This window comes from Ammospiza nelsoni, chromosome 7 (genome assembly GCF_027579445.1).
Source record: "Ammospiza nelsoni isolate bAmmNel1 chromosome 7, bAmmNel1.pri, whole genome shotgun sequence".
In the NCBI taxonomy this organism is placed as follows: domain Eukaryota; kingdom Metazoa; phylum Chordata; class Aves; order Passeriformes; family Passerellidae; genus Ammospiza; species Ammospiza nelsoni.
The window spans coordinates 32,980,581-33,000,633 of NC_080639.1; the positions used below are offsets into that span (position 1 = coordinate 32,980,581).

Genomic DNA, 20,053 nt, shown 5'->3' on the forward strand with positions numbered 1-20,053 from the left:
CAGCACTGCCCCTGTGCAGTGCCAGCTATTAGCATAATCCTCACCATGGAACTTCTCAGAGATTTCAAAGGGAGGAATAAAGTGTTCAAAGAAGACTGGCTGAACCAGAAGGGTTTTTTTTGTAGTGCTCATTACCAGTCAACTTTTTATGCCAACACACCATAAAAATAATAATAAAAATAAATAATGTTAAAATAAAGTAATGGTTTTGGTTTTTTAAAACCACTGAATTTCCAGAATGCATCTGTATGTCTGTTTATAATAAAGACACCACCCCTGCTACTCTTCAAAGACCTTTAAATATTTTAAATTTTTATAATTAATTTATATTTAATCACAGTAGTGTCATCTGCATATAATGTTATCACCTTCATTCTTACAAAGTTAGTCTCCTGAACTCTGTAATGTTAAATGAAAATTTCACCTTTTTGTGCCAATTATATTTGGCTACTTTTTAAGAAAAGGGGGAATTAGGCACGAACTTTAGGAGTTTGCCTATAACTAAGAGTCAATATCATAATGCTGCAAGCTGTAAATGATGGGATACTACTTTATATTGTATAGATAAGTTTGTGAGGTGCAGAACTAATACTGGCATGTGCAAAGTCACTCTTTTTTTGTACATGAGAGGCATTCACCTGAAAAATCAGACAGATCATTATTTCTCACTTGATCGGAACTAAGGTGAAATAGGTTTCAGTCTATGAACATTAAATTATTCCCTGAAGATACTTTTATATTTGACTGTGTTTTAAAAGACTGTCATTGTTCATATGTCTTCAGAAAAAAAAAGTTAAATATTGCATTAAAAAAATTGCTGTGAATGTTGAAGGAATTTTATCACTGCTATTATCCCATTTCCTTTGTATGAAATGTTGTGTTAGATAGGATTTGAGCAGTTACCGAATTTGCTGTAGACAGCATATAAACACCTACCAGCATGTGGCAATCCCTGCTCTGCTTAAACCAGGGTGAAGTCTGGGCAGCATGAACAGAGAAGATGTAGAAAATCCAGACTATCAAGAGCACTGCAAAATTGTAACCCTCTCTTTATTTTAATTTCCAAACTCTCAATTGGTCATGCTGCTATGGTGATATTTTGGCTAGATTTTGTGTGCCATTCAATGAAAACACTTATATTCAAGGATATAAGACAATTTCTGAAATTCAGTCCAGTTGAAAGGATCTGAAGGAGAGTTAGCATCCACTGTCTAAAAACTGTAACATGAGTAAACTTATACATGTGTGAAACTGCCCTGATTAACAAAGGCAGAATTCCTCTTGTGTGTGCTGCCCTGCTTATTTAATGAGCTAAGATTTGGTATTCTGCAAAGAATTAAAAAATGGAGAAACTGAATAGCCAATCATTCATCTGAACTCAAAAATGGAAACTGTGGATTGCAGTATAATTTCCAAAATAGCAACATAAATAAACATGTGTGGCACAGTACTTGCCTCCATAAATTCCAGCGTTGTTCTTCCAGCTGAGTCACCAAATGCTCTATGTATTTGTTGGAGTCCATGTATTCCTAAAGGAAAAATTATTACAATATTAGTTTTTCGATGTTCAAAGTATTTGTAAAACTTTGAGTAAAAAGCAGTCGGAATCAGTTTGTGGAGTGCACTTTGATTTTGCTCCCAAAGTTATCCCATATACATAGAAATCACAGTGATGTAAAAATCTAGGTTAAATTCACATTTGGATTCATATTACATGAACAGGGCAGTAGCCTAATGCACACTTCAGAGATTATTTGAGGGGAAGACAAGAGGCACTAAGGATACACAAGCAGCACAAATAAATTAGTGTACATATAAATTCATATCCATATTCCAAGCCCAGAATAATCTTCCCTGGATCCAGACTGAAAAATAACTGGCCAGCAGTGCAGTCATTGGTTTTGGTGCACATTTTGTTTACTTTAGATATTAATCAAAGTGAACTGAATATTTGACTCAAATATTTATTTTATGGAAAGTATGAAAAATGCTATAGCATGTACCCTATTTGAAAATGAAGCTATAACTCAGCCCCTATATTATTTTCCAGTCCAACTTTTGCAGATGCAATAACTTGAAATATCAGCTCTATGAAAGCTCCTGTACTTGTGTCTGGACAGAACTTCTGATAAATAATCTTGACCAGATGAAAAATTTGGATTTTTTCCTATTGAAGCCTATTCTTTAACTCAATGCAAAGAGATGATGTTTATTCTCAGCAGAGAAATCTGTCAGTAATAGAAATACACCACCTCATTTCCAGGAGGAAGGCAACATCAGTGTTATTTATATCAAATATTTCAGAATGAGCCCACAGAATAACATGATATAATATGATACATTTGGATGACAGCAGTACCAACACAGTCACATTACTATTATTCTGAAGGTCTATCAGTAATAATATAACTGTCCTGAAATATCTCAGCACAGCAAAAATATGTCTTAAACCTCATACTGCAGGAAATTGCAAGTATTGGAGTAAAGAATCCATCTCCACTTTCTGGAGACAAAAGCTCCATTTTTATAGCTCCACTGTTTTACCTTTGGACTCATCACAGAATCACTTTGTGAGGTTCCTGTTTGTATTAGAAGTTGTCTCTTCACTGTTATTATTTCTTTTGTGTACAAATATGGATTTTGTTGCAAAGTGGTTTGTTCTTATGAGCCATTTGTCTTCATGAGGAGGACTATGAGACAGCCACTACAGACACTGTACATCATTGTGTCTCCTCAAGGTGAAGATAAATGTTAGCTGATTTTAATGATCATAATTTATATATAAATGTACGTTTTTATTTTTCAGGACTGGAGTTGTTCCAAGTGATTCCATGTTTCTGTCCACAGTAAGCAAGAGTAGGACTCAGCTCCCAAGGAGCCTCTGCAAAAGCTTCTCAGCCATATCCTGCTCAAACTGCATGGCTTGAAAAGCTTTGGGTACTGCAAAACTTTCCATTAAACTTTGTGATTGCCCCAAGTTTAAATTTCATTCAAACTGCTGTAAATAGAAGCATTACATAGCTGTTTCTTAAATAATGGAAATCCTGAGAAACACCATGAGCTTCAGTGGCAATTAAACAGGAAGCTTCTTCTAAGCTTATTCTAATAAATTCTGCAATACACATATATTAGAGTTCACCAAATATATACTGTACAAATATATAATGATGATTAGTTGCAGTACCTAGTTCTTTAAAACAAGTTGCCTATTTTAGTTTATAGTTTTTACTACAATGAATCTGGCATAAATTAGTATTAATACCTTTACATCTTTTTAATGTAATATTAAACAATATTCCTGATTTATTCATCAGTGCACTTTGCCCTACAGGCAAAGATGGGATCAGCAGTTTTATTCTGCATCAATTCTACCATGATAATATAAAACCCTCAGTCTGAAGCAATTTTCTTAAAACCGTTTTCTGGAAATAAGGACAATGGGGAAAAGAAAAGCCTGTGTTTATCCTATATGACTGCTGACTTAACGCTAAGGGTTTCCTGTGACAGATCAGAAATATTAATCTGTTTGTCTTTAAAAGCCAGCAACCTGGGAGTATGTAATCTTGTCAGTGTGCAGAAGTGATGTAAAAAAGTCAGCCATGGTTTGACGGTGGTTAGCAGCACCTCCTTTCTCCTGGCACATTCATATGCCAGCTGTGGCTGCAGCCAGCCATCTGCTCCAGACAAGGCCTCTTTCCCTAAGCCCAGGTTTCTGCTCTCTTCTCTTATCAACTGTCCCAATAAGACAAATTCTGCCATCCCTGGATCAGGACCCAGTGTTATTTTGTCAGTGGGAAGCAAATAGCAAACAGTCACTTGAGATTTAGAGCAACTTTGTGATTTAGAATAGCTTGGCACATTCAGTGACAGCAGAAAATGTGAGTAAAAACCCCAAAGTAATCACACTGGTTTATGGTTGGACTCAATGACCTTAAAGGTCTTTTCCAACCTAAATGATTCTCTGACTTTATGTTCAACAAGACGATGTATGCAGTTCATTAAAGCACTTCAGAGTGCCCAATAGATCACACCTAGAGGGGAAATACAATTATTTGGTGGCTTTCTTGGAGCTCTGTCCTGTGAATGCTTGTGCCATGCAGGCTCTGAGTAGCACAGAAAACTGTGGAGTGTGAAAGATTATGTGGAGCCTCATTCTCTGATGTAAACTATATAAAAATCATGATGCCACTCATAATAGATACTAATGAGACAGAGCAATCAAATGAGAGAGAGGCTGTAAAAGCACAGCTGCCCCAGGGTTTCAGAAGGGGGTCACAATTCTTCCTGCTCCCCCTAGAACAATGGACACTGCAGAGCAGGAGGGGGTAAAGCTCTGTAAGACCAAGCCAATATCTCTGAAATGACACAGCATTTTTAATCTGAAGTCGTAGACTCCATATTCAAGTACTTATGTACATTTGATGCTGTTTCATAGCAATTGTGCTGATGGTGGAAGTGCCATCCATGCTGCTGTCCACACCTGGACTAGAGCTCAGCAGCCTGCACTGGCTCTGCCTGGAGTCCCCCTCCTACCTCCAGCCATTCCTCACAACTTCCAGGATTACTGAGAAGTTCAAAATTTAAACAAACAAACAAAAAATTAAAATCCTTTTCAGAATAATGAGCGAAACATGTCCCTTTTCTTCTGATGTAGTTACCTTGCAGCCATGAGAAATTAACTTCTCCCTCTATCCTCCTGTGATGGCACTGTTTTAAGGACAAAACCTTCTGTATATGTTTAAATGCAGTAGAAAACCTTTCTAACAGCTGCATGTATTCTGGCATACAGGAAGAGATGGCATGCAAATGTCACATACAGCTCATCTAATTTAGAGAGCATTAGAGAAGTGCTTTACCCAGATTATTGCTGATTTGAGTTGAAGCACAAGCCTAGAAACACACCTAAAAATGGGGGTTTTGACAGTACTAAATATCTCACTTTGCAATGCTTAAATGTTTTGCTAGTTTTTTAGAGTTTTGTTTTTCTTTTCTTTGTTATCTGGATGGCTGTCATGAAAAAACAGAGAAGAGAAAGGAAATGAAGTGCCTCCACTGAGGCCCGGGATCCACTGCTCGGTATTTTGGTTGGTCACTTGGGTATTTGTTCTGGCATATCCCTGTTGTTGTGCTGGGCAGGGTATCAAAAATTATCCAGCACACAGAACATTTTCCCATCCATTGTTGCAGAGCAAACCCTTCAAGCAACCTTAGGCTCCCAGCACAGGAGTCCCTGGCTGGAAGCTGGAGGTGATAAATTCAAGCCAAAGGAACAGTACACAGTCCCTGCCTCTCCTCAGGAACTTGCACAGCTTGGTATCAAAGAGAGTTTAATGAGCTTAGTGAGATGTGAAAAGGATTAAGGATACCAGCAAATCACTTGATTACGCACTTAATTCAATAGGGCCACTCAGGAGCTTGCCTGGCTGTCCTGGCTAGCTGGGCCATGGGTGGGACTGGACTGTGGAAAAGGTTTTACAGCAACTTCTGTGAGATAGAGAAAAGTTTGATAAGAGGATCCATATTTACCCCTGAAAGAATTTTCTAGCAAGGTCATTGATGTAGAAACCAAGAAGGGAAGGAGGATAAATAAGAGAAACCTGCAAATTTCTATAAGCACTTTGATTGTCTCTCATGGCCAGTGAGTGAAGTGTAAACTTACGTGTTTTATAAGAATGTATAAAAAGCATGCATGCTGTAATAAAAACAGGTTTGAAGTCTTCTGAAAATGGAGTGTTGCTTTTCTTGTGACATTGGCCCCTCCTGCAGCATGGACACCCCAGCTCAGCTGCCCCAAACCCACACACCTCAGCCAGGCACATGGGGACACGGCCACTGTCCCCCTGCCAGTGCTCTCCTGTCCTGACCAAGCTCCTCGGGCACTGAGATGCCTGAGCTGTGCAGAAAACAGGGAACTGGGACAGAGACTGGGCTGGCACTCATGTTCCTGCAGACCGGTTTTGAAGCAGGGCTGGGAGGTAAACATCATATTCAGGCCTGCACAGCCCAGAGCTTTCCATTTTCCCCTGGCACATCTAATTGCACTCCTGGCTCGGCTGGAGCAAACTCTGTGCACGCAGCCCTAGCCCACTCTTCCACAACACTTCCCCTTGATTCCCCTAATTTTGGATTTGGAAGCAGGCAGGATTCAGCACAGATTCAGGCTCCTGGGCTCCACAGAGGAAAATGTTGGTCACTGGGGAGCAGAGAAACCGAGTGAACAACAGTATAAGGGCACAGACGAGGTCCTCCAAGAGCCTGGAGACAGGGAGCTCCATGGAGAGCCCACAATCATCTGCTGCAGTTCAGGAAGTCACAATTTCACAGGGAAAGGTTACTAGAAATCAAACAACAACAAAGCTGTCTGCAGCTAAACAGCAGACTGTTGCAATTAGGAAATTATGTTAGCAGAGCAAAAAGGGGGACATCTAAGCTGTTACACTGAGTGTGGAATTACATGAGTAATTTTTGAAGGATCTTGGAACAGTGCCCTGGGGTAAAGCTTTAAATCTAGGGAGAGTGATTTCAGAGAATATTATAACTTTTGTAAAATATTTATTTTTGTTTTCATCCTGCTGCATAAACCCTTGATAGAAAATAGACTTTTTTCCAGCAGCCTAAGAGGACACACACATATATTTATATATATATGTGTTCTTGTCTAGACAATGTTTTTCATATCCAAAAGCAATAGCAATGAGAATTGAGAGAGCTTTCTGCTGCACACTAAAAAGAAATCAGGTATAAAAAACATAAAACCCTAAAACCCTTTAGGATTAGTAATTTTTCACTCCTTTCAATACCACACCTGGCCTACTACTCACTTTTGTTCCTAAATAACAATGAAAGCTAAACCATGTGGAGAAAATAATATTTTTTAAAACTGCCATTATTACTGATTTAATTGTCAATATTTTAATTGTCAAGTTTATTAATAACTGGCATGAAAATGTACATTGAGAGCCTCTGCAATGGAGCAGGAGGCTGGCAAGAGCCCTTGTGCACATTACACCATTATGGAAAAAGCAGTAATGATTATTTTAATAGATATATTAAGCAAATTTCTTAATTGTTCAAAATCACTTAAGCTTCAGTGAACAGTTCATATTACATCTCAGCTGCAGTGATTAAAACTGATTTGCCAATTCATCTGGAGCCAGTTGTTTTCATAAACAATCAGCTGGGTTTTCCCTCTGCTGCTGCTTGGCTTCCACTTTGCACCCTATTAACCAGCACCATCCACAGACACAGCAGAGTTTAATAAAACCTGAAACAGCACAAGCTCATTGGCTGATAGACAGATTCTGCACCCTGAGGACAGGGATGCAGGGATATTTCTCAGAGGAATGCTGTTCAGATCTGCAGCTCTTTTGGGTAGTTGCAAACAAATTCATATTTTTCCTATGCAAATAGCAAGCTATGTAAATTATGTTATTCTGCTAAATATTGAGCAAATCATTCCATTTAGCTCTTTCTGCTAAATATTGAGCAAATCTCTTCCATTGAAGAGAAGGAAACTCGATGTTTTGTCCAGCAGGCAAATCAATGCTGCTTTTGGCTGATTTTCTTCCCCTGAAAGTATAAATCAGTAAAAACAAATACAAAGCATTACCTGAAATTTACTAGAGTCATCTTGAAATAGAAAAGGATGATATAATAGTGGGAAAGTCTGCATTGACATCCTCTAAGTTGTGGAGCTTTTAACACCCATGAGCAGAGTGATTGAGCAATACATCCCTACAGCATCAACACGAGGATGCCCTTAATTTGGATGTGGAGCCAAAACTGTCTCCATAAAGGCCAAATCTCCATGGATACCCTCCTATCCCGAGGTTCTAGAGGCTGGGTAGGGCCTGACCCTGAGTCACAGAGCAGGAACTGCAGCAGATGCAGGTGATGGTGCAGAGTATGGACTGCACTCATCAGTGCTTGTCCCAGAGGAAAAAAAACACCAAGAACCCTTTGAACTTCTAACCTACTAAAAATGTCAACAAGACCACTGGACCAGCCAAAGATTTCAGCAGGAAATGGGAAAAATTGTCTTTTGGCCAGGAAGAGGAAAGAATATGGACAAGCAGATTGTGTCAGAGCACCCTGGCTGTGTCTCCTGGGCAGGTTTGGGGCTGCTCTCCCATTTGCTGCAGCTTATGGAAAGTTCTGGTCCTCACTGAGTATAAAATCTCTCTTGCAGGGAAATATAAAATGAACAGAGATTGGTACATGTAAGAGTTCCTGGTGGCTGGAAGTTATTGATGACCATGTGTAAGTTAAGAAGGTGTCAGAGAAACACAAATGTTTTCAGCCCAGCAATTCCATGAAGGAAAAGGTGACAGTATCATTTAAGGTAACAGAAATTTGCTATTTAGCCAAAACAGACAATTTGCTATTTAGCTAAAACAGACATCCAGAGTTTAAAAAAAATAGTAGGAAGATGTGCAGATTTTATGAGTTTGCTGCTACACAGTGTGTATATTTACATGAAATAATTAGCTGTAGTCTTGTTTATGTCAAATCCAATTTACATTAATAAACTTCACCCAGCAAACACTCTGATGCTGTAAGAAAATGCCCAGAAATGTTAGCAGCCTTAAAAATGCAGAGTAAACACTGGAGCATTTAATTAATCAATTCCTGACATTACCGAGTAATTATAATTTCTGAATCATTTCTTGAATGTTTTTTATGAATATAAATCAACCACAACACATGGAAGAACTGCTGGTGGGAGGCATTTGACTTATGTAGACATATGGCACTTGCATATGACTCCTACTGTCTAAAGAGGACCAGGAGTTAGAACAGGATGGAAAAACATTGATGGGATCTATTGTAGAGTTGGGAAAATTTAACTCTGAGCGTATTCAGGATGTTTGGGATTCACAGATAAAGATGCTTTATTCTCAGAATGCACCAGACTTTTTGACTCACTTGGAATAACCACTGCCATCTATCCAACAACAAATACCTCAGGATCTGAAGTTTTCTCTACCATTTTCTGTAATTGCTTTGTTATCACTTGTCCTCACATTTATTCTGGCAGCTTCTGATGAGGAACAATGTACATAAACAAAAGTCAAGACTATGTTCATCTGGTTTCATTTCTACTAAAAGCAATTTAAACAAACAAAGAGTAGATGCTCGTTCAGTAGATGCTATTAGTCAACAGCAAAAATTATAAAGTATATACTATAAATAGTAATAGGATGGCCTGATTTGAAGACCACCTTGAAGACCATAAAATCCTAACTCCCCTGCCATGGACAGGGACAACTTTCATTAGCCCAGGTTGCTCCAAGCTCCATCCAGCCTGGCCTTGAACACTGCCAGGGATGGGGCAGCCACAGCTTCTCTGGGCATCCTGTGCCAGGGCCTCCTGACACCAAATCTGAACCTCTCCCAGTTTGAATTCACTCCCCCTTGTCCTCTCACTCCATGCTCTTGTAAAAGCACCATCTCTGTCTTTCTTGTGGGCTCCATTCCCATATATAAAATATCTCAATATAAGGTTAAAAATCCATCACAATGTTACAGACACATCAATATGATGATGCTGAAAAATGTCCAAACAAGGACAAAATAAGGTGAGGAAAAGTTCTGAGGATCTCTAGATTCTGACCCCCACTCTAAAGACAAGGATAACTTGAGCTTTAGCAAACCCCAAATTACCTTTGGGGTAATATATGGATGGAAATCAGGGAATCTGGACATGAGCAGATCATTTACATCACCACAGGCTGGGACCTCTTTTCCAGACAAATTTCGTTTGTTTTCTCCAACCACCCCTCTTTTGTCCACCTGCCACTGTGCTCTGCTCTAACCACAACCATTTTCACACAGAGGAGAGAACTGGTTATAGCACATTTTGAAAATTAATCTCCATGTCAATGGTTCTGTTTGCAATGTCTTTCCTGTGCATATCTATAGTCAAGAAAAGATTGTCTCTGAGTTAACAATGGAACATTGCTCAGAAAATCTCAGAAGCTACTTCCAGCACTCCATCCCTTCCTGGTATGCTGAATTTAGTGGGACTACTTACATCCATCCATCTCATCTGCATGATACATAAACACAAACACACAGAAAAATGATGGAACATGCTAATAAATATGTTCCTAAACATCCCCTGTTCATTTTTCACTCTGTGCACAGAGAAAAAAGAAATTAATCTGAAGCTAACACAAAAATATACCTCTAAATTTTCATAGTTTATTATAAACAAAGCAGGAATTGTGCTTATAGGGAGTTTGTCAACTGTGCTTGAAATATATTTATTTTCACTACCAGGACTTGCATCAGGTTCAGCTTTGGGTATTGAATGATTGTAGAACACAACTGAGTCTAGGCATGGATCAGTTGTAAACTGCTGCCCAAATCACACTTTTTCTTCAACCCTCCATGTCTAACTCATGGGCTAATTTCCATGAGATATCCAAGTAAATAAAAGCATTCATTAATGCATTAAAAACATTCGTTAATGCCCTGCTTGTAGATATCTGAAGGTAGGAAAATTTTTAAAAAACACCTCTGCAACATTCAATGTATTTTCTTGTAAATAACTATTCAGTTCCATATGGGAGGAAGGTGCACTGTTCTGCCAAGCAGATTTCTCGTGAGGAGCTCACAGTCCCCACGCAGGACAGGCAGGCAGCACAATGGGACCTGACTTTCTGGGTCAGGGGATTAATCATAAGAAGTTTGGCATTTCCTAAGTGGTGTGTAGGCTAGACAGCATCATGTGATCCTGGATGGAGATAAACTTTTAGTGTATCAGGGATTTAGTGAAAGTGGATTTAGTGGAAGGAAAATGTTTCACTTTAATGGCAAGCTATAAGCAGAGGGTTCAGTAAAATCCCAGAAAGGAAAAAAGAACTGGAACATTTGTGTCAGCAAACAGCACACAGGCTGTGTGTTATGTTCTGTAGGCCTGTTAATTACCTAAGCCAAAGCAGTGCCTTTAGTTACAGACACTAATTCCAAGTCAAATCTGTGTGGAACAGAAAGCACAAAAGCACTGCAAGGACAATTTCTTGTTGGGCTGCAACCCCAACCCTGTCATCCCACCAAGGCTGTAAAAACTCCCAGCCATAGGCACAGTCTGGGATGGTGCAATTTGCACTGGCACAATTAAAAGACCCATGGGATAAGTGGGAGATGCCCAATGGCAGCAGGAGAGCTCCTGGGGGGCATTTCCTGGGGTGAATTTGAATGCCAGTTGTTGAATTTAATGTGTAGGGGTAACTGAGCCTAATACAAAGCCTTTCATAAAATAAGAATTGGTAGGTTTTCCCCTTAACTTATGATACAAAGAAAAACTCCCTCCTCAAATCCTGCATACTACAGTTCTAACCATTAATAACCATTATTATCATGTGCTTTTATTAGTGATATGGTTCACTATTCTTCTCTGTCTCCTGAACACTTGTGACTCCATTATGCCATGTATTGTAGATGTTAAACAAACATAATGGTGCTGCTCAATTTAACAAGAATCTATTTCCTTCTCATAAAAATTAAAGTGAAACTTAAATTTCATTCAGCAATATAGAATTCACAGGTACAATGCAGTAGCAGTGAAATCAGAGCTGTAATTTACCTCCTGGTTAATGCTAATAATTTTTCTGCAATTGAATACTACTGCACTGAATTGCAGATCCATCTCAAATGTTATGTGCCTAAAGATATTAGTTACAGTTATTGCAGAGCATTCTATTTATTCAAATCAGACTGAAACAAACACAAACTGTAGCATGAAAGGCTGGAAAATATTTGCTTAGATAAATATTCATTGTTGGCTGCTACACAGGATATATAGACACAATTCAAATTACATGACAGCTTTTTGTTTTATACACCATCTTGCCAGTTAGCATGCAAAATGTAACTTTTAAAATGCCTTTAATTTTATGTGTGCTATACAAAGTGATATACTTAGCTGTCCATGTTTCTTACACATGAATCTCTAATCCACAGGAACCTTAATAGGAATTAAAAGTGGAAATATAAGCATAAATCTTTATATTTCTGGTAATACAATCTTGCTGTTAACCGAAGCTTACTGGAAAAGTTCTTTGTGATATTTAACTGAATTACATTTTAAAGACCTTTATCATCATCAACTGGAAAATCTATGGCAACCAGTGATGAGTCCTGCTAGCCTACCCACTACTCTAGTGCCAAATTTGTGATGCTCAGACAGTGTCTCTGTCTTGGGAACCACAGGCAGAGACACAATTTCCTGCAGAAGCCTTGGCTCTCATTGTTCTGAGGCAGAGAGAGCAAATTATAAAACCCACCACATGTCAATCATGTACCTAAAAGCATTTTTTTCACATGAAGGTGACATCCCATTTCCAGTGTGTAAGGGTGTTATGGGCCAGCTTCAGTTGGAACCATGCTGACCATGAGGGAATTAACTGAAGCCACCATCAGTTCAAAATAAACATAGACAAAAAGCTCAAAGTAGTCAGGTTTCACTCTCTACTGTTGATGCATGATTTTTAGACTAATTGGACCAAAAGATTTTCAAACACTGGTTTAAAAAAGTTTCATTTGGGGATAGTAATTATTGTACACAAACACTCTGGAATGTACTGGCCTCTTGCTATTATCTAGCACTTGTTAAGCATCTCGTGTTTCTGACTATTCAAAACTAGTGTCAATAATTGATGTACAACAGAAAGGCTGAAATTCTGCAACTGAACTGTGTAGATGCTCCATGCATGACTCACAGACAGTTTACTGTATGGTTCTCACAAGAGCTAATGATTTAGATTCATTTGCTAAGCCTTAGGATGTTTGCATGCATAGTCTGGATCAGAAATTCCAACCTCACGTTAAATCAGAGGAGAAAAATACCCAAAATCACCTTCAAGAAACTTTAGCAGTTAAGAGAGGTTCCAGCCCAGAAAGTGCTTCTTTCCCTTCCAAATCTGTATCATCTACACCTACATGCCCTTCATGGCTATTATTTTTGAAAGGGTTGATGAGAGTTGAAGGCTCTGCCCTGCCCCATAGCTCAGGCAGGGCAGGTCTCCCAGATGCCCAGCTCCCATCAGAAATCACAGAGTGATGTCTCACCCCTCACATAAAGAGAGGCCCACCATTTAAGTGTGGTTTTCAGGTGTTACAGACATCCAGAGAGTCATAAAACTGAGCTGCTGCCCCCACTGAGCTGTGCCCATGTAATGTTGTGTGGCTTTGCTGTGAGAAGGGCTGAGCATCTGCAGGTCTCCTTGATGCTGCAGAATTAAACTTATTCAGGGGAGAAAAACCAATTTCAAAACTTTAGATACAGTCCTTAATCATTAATTTAAAAAGCATTTCCATAGCCATCAACTTGACAGTATCTAAATGAAAAGACTCAGAAAATCTCTTGTTTTCCAACAGGAAATGTGTTCAGGGAGAGACATTTCACATGTATAGAGAAATTTACAATAATCATATCCTGATGACAAGTCTAGAAAAGGATTTACATCTAATAGGAATGATCTAATTTATCTTTCATACAGTAATACCCAGTGGCTATTGTGAACATTTTATTATGAAGGAAATCAAAGACAACACAAGAAAATTAATGTTTTAAGGGAAAGTCGTATGGTCCATTTAACTCTTCTTTTGACTGTCCACATAATGCAATGAGTTAATTTGCTTCTTTTCATATGCTTGAATAATAGAAATAACACTTTTCATAAATCATCTACAAAAGCTTTAAGAAGAAAAGCAAGATAGTCAGTATAAAGTTCTTGAATTACTTCTCTATAAATGGACATCATGGGTACTTCTGCCATTTCTCTCTTGAAGAAAAAGAGAAATTACACTGAAAACCAACCTTTATCACCTTCTCCTTTCCTTTTTTTTTTTTAGTTTAGACCAAACACCTCGCTACACAGCAGTAATATCATGTTTGGGACTCAGTGGCCATTTTTGTCACAGGCAAGTGTCCCACAGTCACTGTTTGGATGTGGAGACAGTGGCACACTGTGACAGCAGTGCAAGAGCTCTTAGCAGGAAGGTGCCTCAACACTTCATGGTCGAGGACTTGTAGGGAAGCACTCAAAAGTTTTGCAGGTGAGCAAAGCCATTTTTCTTGTCTTACTTCCCTTCCTTCCAAGTACCCTTTATGACCAAGTCTTGTAAAACAGAACTGTTCCACCCAAAGGTTTTTGTGCAGCAGTGATGGGATAGAGCCTCAAAGGAAAGGTCTCCATGCACCTGGGATGTGACCTGACACCCTGATGGATCCCAAAGGAAAGGTCTCCATACACCTGGGATGGGACCTGACATCCTGATGGATCCCAAAGGAAAGGTCTCCATACACCTGAGATGGGACCTGACATCCTGATGGATCCCAAAGGAAAGGTCTCCATACACCTGGGATGGGACCTTGTGACCTGCCACCCTGATGGATCCCAAAGGAAAGGTCTCCATGCACCTGGGATGTGACTGACACCCTGATGGATCCCAAAGGAAAGGTCTCCATGCACCTGGGATGTGACCTGACACCCTGATGGATCCCAAAGGAAAGGTCTCCATGCTCCTTGGATGTGACCTGTCACCCTGATGGATCCCAAAGGAAAGGTCTCCATACACCTGGGATGGGACCTGACATCCTGATGGATCCCAAAGGAAAGGTCTCCATACACCTGGGATGGGACCTGACATCCTGATGGATCCCAAAGGAAAGGTCTCCATACACCTGAGATGGGACCTGACATCCTGATGGATCCCAAAGGAAAGGTCTCCATACACCTGGGATGGGACCTTGTGACCTGCCACCCTGATGGATCCCAAAGGAAAGGTCTCCATGCACCTGGGATGTGACTGACACCCTGATGGATCCCAAAGGAAAGGTCTCCATGCACCTGGGATGGGACCTGACATCCTGATGGATCCCAAAGGAAAGGTCTCCATGCACCTGGGATGGGACCTGACATCCTGATGGATCCCAAAGGAAAGGTCTCCATGCACCTGGGATAGGACCTGACATCCTGATGGATCCCAAAGGAAAGGTCTCCATGCTCCTGGGATGTGACGTGTCACCCTGATCAGATCTCCTGCTGTAGCCTCTCCTGATGAGGATGCTGTGGTAGGATTTCAGAAAATGCCTAACCCTGCAGTGTTTACTTAACCAAACAAATCTCAGGGCTCAGTATGGCCTGGGTCTCTCAGTCCAGCCACTTTTGCCTGTGTCACTCCAGTTGTTGAAAGGAGAAGCACAAATCACAAAGGAATAAAAACAACACAGTTTTAGATGGGATATTTAAACAGCCAAAGACATAGATAGGCACCTGATGAGATTTTAATGGGAATGTGCTCATTCTGCTTCCTTGGAGATTTCTGAAATGCCTCTTGACTTTTTGGTAAATTTTAAAAACTGTTTTCCCATTCCTCCCTGTGTATCCCACTGCTTTGCTTCTCATTTTCTGAGAGGAGGAGGGCAAGGAAGCCAAGCTTATAAATTCCTTTCCTTGCATTCATACTGAATAAGGTGAAGAAAAATTCCCTCTGTACATATTTGAAAGACTCAATCACTTGTGTGGATAGCAGAATTCCCCCTTATATTACTTTGCATTCATGCATCACATGCCTGGGGCCAGAAGGACATGCTGAATATGAGAGTATCTGTCTAGCCACAAAGTAAATATGGTGCACAGGAGGATTAAGACAAGGCAAACGAGTCTGCTGTTTCAGACTGCAAAATTTTCAGGCTCTCTTACAATGCCAAAAAAAGTTAAGAAGTTCACAGAGATTGTTGGACTGATCTGCATACTGGGGGAAACTGAGTCACTGAATAAGTCCCATCCTCTGAGTCACCCTGGCAAGACCAGGGCTGAAAACAAGACAAGCTCAGTCCTTCTGGTCCTTGAGCCTGGTTACATCCTAACCTGACATCCTAAACATGCCAGGTGTGCTTGTGCATTACACACACACACATATGTACAAAACCAGCTAATTCAAAAAGTGTTTGTTTAATTCAGATCCTGTGACTTAATCTTACAGCCCTGAAACCTGGAGAGGCCCTTTCCATAAGGGAGTCACAAAATCAGCTCTGGAGACATCTCAGGCACAAGTGATTGTTTGCTGCTTTGGCAGATTACATTTCCTGTGCCAATATGTATCAGCTGATAAGTCTCAAGCCATATTGAATGGTTTTATCTTTCAAATTTTGTTGAAAAAGACCTTTAGATTATTTGTCTCCTAAAATGCTGCTGATTAAAGCTCTGCTTTCAAATCCAATACTTAGTTATTAATCATGGCAGAGTTTTCTGCTTTCCACAAGTCAATAATTATGCATTTAGCCATGATTAGTGCAACATGGGGAAAACCTTTGTTTTAAAAAGGGCAGTATTCAATTCTTAGCCAATAGAGTACATAAAAAATGCAGCTTGGATTTGGAATAATGTGGAGATGTACTATTCTTCTGGGACATCTGAGGAATTCCTCCACATCTGATTTTGAATTTATGGCACTGATATGCTCCAACTGCTTTATCTGAAAAAGACATGAGGCACATATTAATATCCATCAAGAGGAAATTCTTGAACATGACTGCAAACTCAGAAGTATTTAGAACCAGTAATCTATATGAGAGCACTAATTTGTCTCACAATGATTATTTGTATGCCCTTAAAGCCTTGGGAAAGCTTCCTAGTGGATAGCACTGCAATCCCAGTGACACCTGAGCACAATTCTAGGCTGGATTTCACCATTTCTGCCACCAATTTACATCATTCTTCCCATCACCATGTATCAGCTCCCAGAGAGGCAGTCAGATGTGGAGCCCAGCTACCCTGCTGTCCCTGCCTTGGAAAGCCAGAGGAAAGTCTCAGTCTAACAAGGAGGACTGAGTTTGTAAATGAACTCCAGGTTTAGGGAGTGCAAACAACAGGGAAAGGGATGCAGTGTGCTACAAATATCAGATATTCAGTGAGAGAGGTGTAGTGTTATTGCTATTCATTAACTTGATAAGGTGATAGTGCAGTGTGTGTCTGCATTGCTAAACGTGAGGAGCAGCATCCAAGCCCTTTCTGAGCCCGCTCCCTCCCTGGACCAGCCCATGGGGCTGCTCCCTGTCCTCACAACACCCAAGGCACACAAAAATGCTCCCTGCTCAGTCAAGGTGTGCTACACACAGCAAGGAAAAGGAACAAAAAAGATAAATCTAAAAACTTAAGGTAATTATTAGTATTAAATGATAAAATTGTGGGACTTTTGGCTCATGAACAATAAACATAGACCTGTCATTTAATGTTTTAATTTCGTGCACTTAGAGGCTCGCTCTTGCCTGCAAACACGTTTTCCAAGACACAACTGGTGACATTTCCCACCTTCTCATCTATTTTCCTCCTGTTGCTCTTGTTATGACTAAAAGCAGCAGGCTTATATTTTTCTCAGTGGGAAATTTGTCACCTGCTGTTGAAAGAAAAGCAATTATTGTGTCCTCGCTAAATCTTCGGCCTATTTGTGTAGAGCTTTAGAGCTTAAAAATATAAACATCCTTCTGAGTGCCAGTGTAAGTGCTCAGACACTCCGAATCCCAGCTGGGATCCCCTGGATGTCACCTCCAGTGCCTGCTAAGCACAGGGAAAGATGCCAAACCCGAGTGCCTTTCCCATAACTGTGTCTGATCACTGGAAATTAAAAGTGAACAATGCTCAGCTCCAGCACAGGACACCTCAAAAAATTATGTTCTCCCTCTCCCCCCTTACTCCAGGAGTCAGTTAATACTTTTCAGCTTTGTTGGACCAAGATTTATGCGTGCTCTACATTTGAGCAGTTGTTTTCACTCCTTTGTGTGTGTTTGATGTGGCTGTAAACCTGTCTGACAAAGGGACAGGTATTTTATTTGCACAATGTCAGATGCTTTTTTTTTCTGTGCAATCTCCAGTTATCAAACTGAAAGAGTCTCAGAATCAAAATGGGAATTAAAACAACTGGACTTTTACATTGCATCTGGCCAAAGGCAGTGAAGGAAACAAACTCACTAACTGAATATAAATATAAATATTTTATATAAATATAAATATAAATATAAATATAAATATAAATATAAATATAAATATAAATATAAATATAAATATAAATATAAATATAAATATAAATATAAATATAAATATAAATATACACACAAAAGGATGTAGAGGTACATGCTAAGAGACAGTAGCTCTTAATATACAAGGTTTGTTTCTCATGAGTCTGTTGCTATTTAAAAATTATTTTTTCTCACAGAAGTGAAGAAAACATTTATAAACACTTGAATAGAAAAGGGCAGAGTTACAACAATTAAAAAAAAATTGATCTTCCACTAATTCTGAAAGGAGGTTTCTAACAGTAGTATCAGTATTGTAAGATTTAGGGAAGAGGATCTCAAATCAGTCGTAGTGAAAGGATCAGCAACCTCAGTACTGGGCATAATTTCAGGAATTAAAAGATAAGAGTTCTCAATTTATACTACAATATGGTCCCAGCCAATAATAATAAAAACAGCCAAGAAGATTATTTTCCCTAGCATAAATTAAACAGTTACTTAACATTTAAAATAGGGATCATCTACCAGCACTTTAGGAGGCACTGTCTCTGTGTCTGTGGGATTTTAGACAAAAACACACCTTTATATATCTTTTTATTTCTAACAAGTGTAAACAGCAAAGCCATTTTTTCAAATGAAAAATATGAAAATACTAGAAGACAAATCTCAATTTATAGGCATTTTCTAAGTATCTGTCTTATGCTAACCATGTTGGATAGATCACACAGGTCTGGAATCTCTTTACTCAGGTAATAATTATATTCACTCTTTTGCCATCTTTTATATCTTAACAAAACCACACAAATTTTCAATGAATTAGGAAAATGTAACAAGCTTGCACTGAAGAGGGAGATTGAGATTATATTCTCAAATATATATGCCAAGTATTCCCAACATAAGTGACCTTATTTCTGATCACCTTCCCCCTCAGACCCAGTGTGCAGAACCAGTCACCTATCATTGATGTTGCAATGCCTTTAGTGGTGAAGACAAAAACACATTTTACTTGCTGATAGTGTTTGGTAGGATTCAGAAAGGACCTGAATCCTCCAGTTCTGAAGGCTGCAGGTGATGTGTATTGCACAGTGTACAACATCCATAGTAGCCTGCAATTTAACATTTAAATCTATATATACAACATAAAAACATGCAAAGAAAACTGTGTGAAGAAAATTAGAGTTGTGTCACTTGTTAAAATAAAAAAATGCCAAATTCTGTTTGCAGTTTTTTGTATCATGGACAGCCTTTCTTCAGTTTTGTTTTACCACAAGTGTACATAGTGTTGAATGAACACTCAGAGTATACTTTCCCAAATACACTAGTTCTTGCTGGCCAAAAATTTATCTGAGGTAAAGAAGGAACATTGCAGAACAGACTAAATGTTTTGCTTCATGTGATCTGCTAGAAACAAGGGCTTTTAGTTTTTAATGAGATTGAACATTCTGCAGAGGTAACTGTTCAAAACTGCAGCCTATGAACTAAATTGCTATTTAACAGCTTGACCTATAAAATCTTTGCTAAGCTGTGATACAGCATATGGTCTTTGCTGAGATGTACCAAAAGATTCAGTGATAATGTGCACACAAGGCTTTCTCCATTCCAAATCATTTTGGATGTGAGTTGCCAACATGTATAGCATATGGATGTATTTTCATTTCATTATTTCATTTCATTTCATTTCATTTCATTTCATTTCATTTCATTTCATTTCATTGTTTATATTATGTTTCTCTTTTCCTAAAACTCTCTAGAAAAGCTGGCTTTTAACTCCAGAGTCAGTGTTACACCCACTTTGCTCAGTGAATCACAGACCTTTCAGTCTGTTCTGTGAAAGTTCATGAGGTTCACAATGGCTCTTGAAATGGCACTTTGTATCCTTAGTTTCTAACTTTTTTATGGCCTTCTAATGTTAAGTCACAAGTATCACACTCATATTGCAACAGATTTGGACTGAGGCTACAGAAGAGAAATACTGTATTTCCCTTCCTTTGTCAGCTGTGAATGGAAGTGGTAGCAGACCTCTAATCC

At 39.2% G+C, this 20,053-nt stretch overlaps 1 protein-coding gene across 1 annotated transcript in view; it reads right to left on the reverse strand.

The window, feature by feature from the left end:
* NCKAP5 (NCK associated protein 5) overlaps window positions 1–20,053 on the reverse strand; it is a 355,478-nt gene that overhangs the window by 237,971 nt on the left and 97,454 nt on the right. Inside the window, exon 3 of the mRNA XM_059476435.1 lies at window positions 1,452–1,529. Coding sequence (XP_059332418.1) covers window positions 1,452–1,529 — 78 coding nt within the window. The remainder of the gene's footprint in view (window positions 1–1,451; window positions 1,530–20,053) is intronic.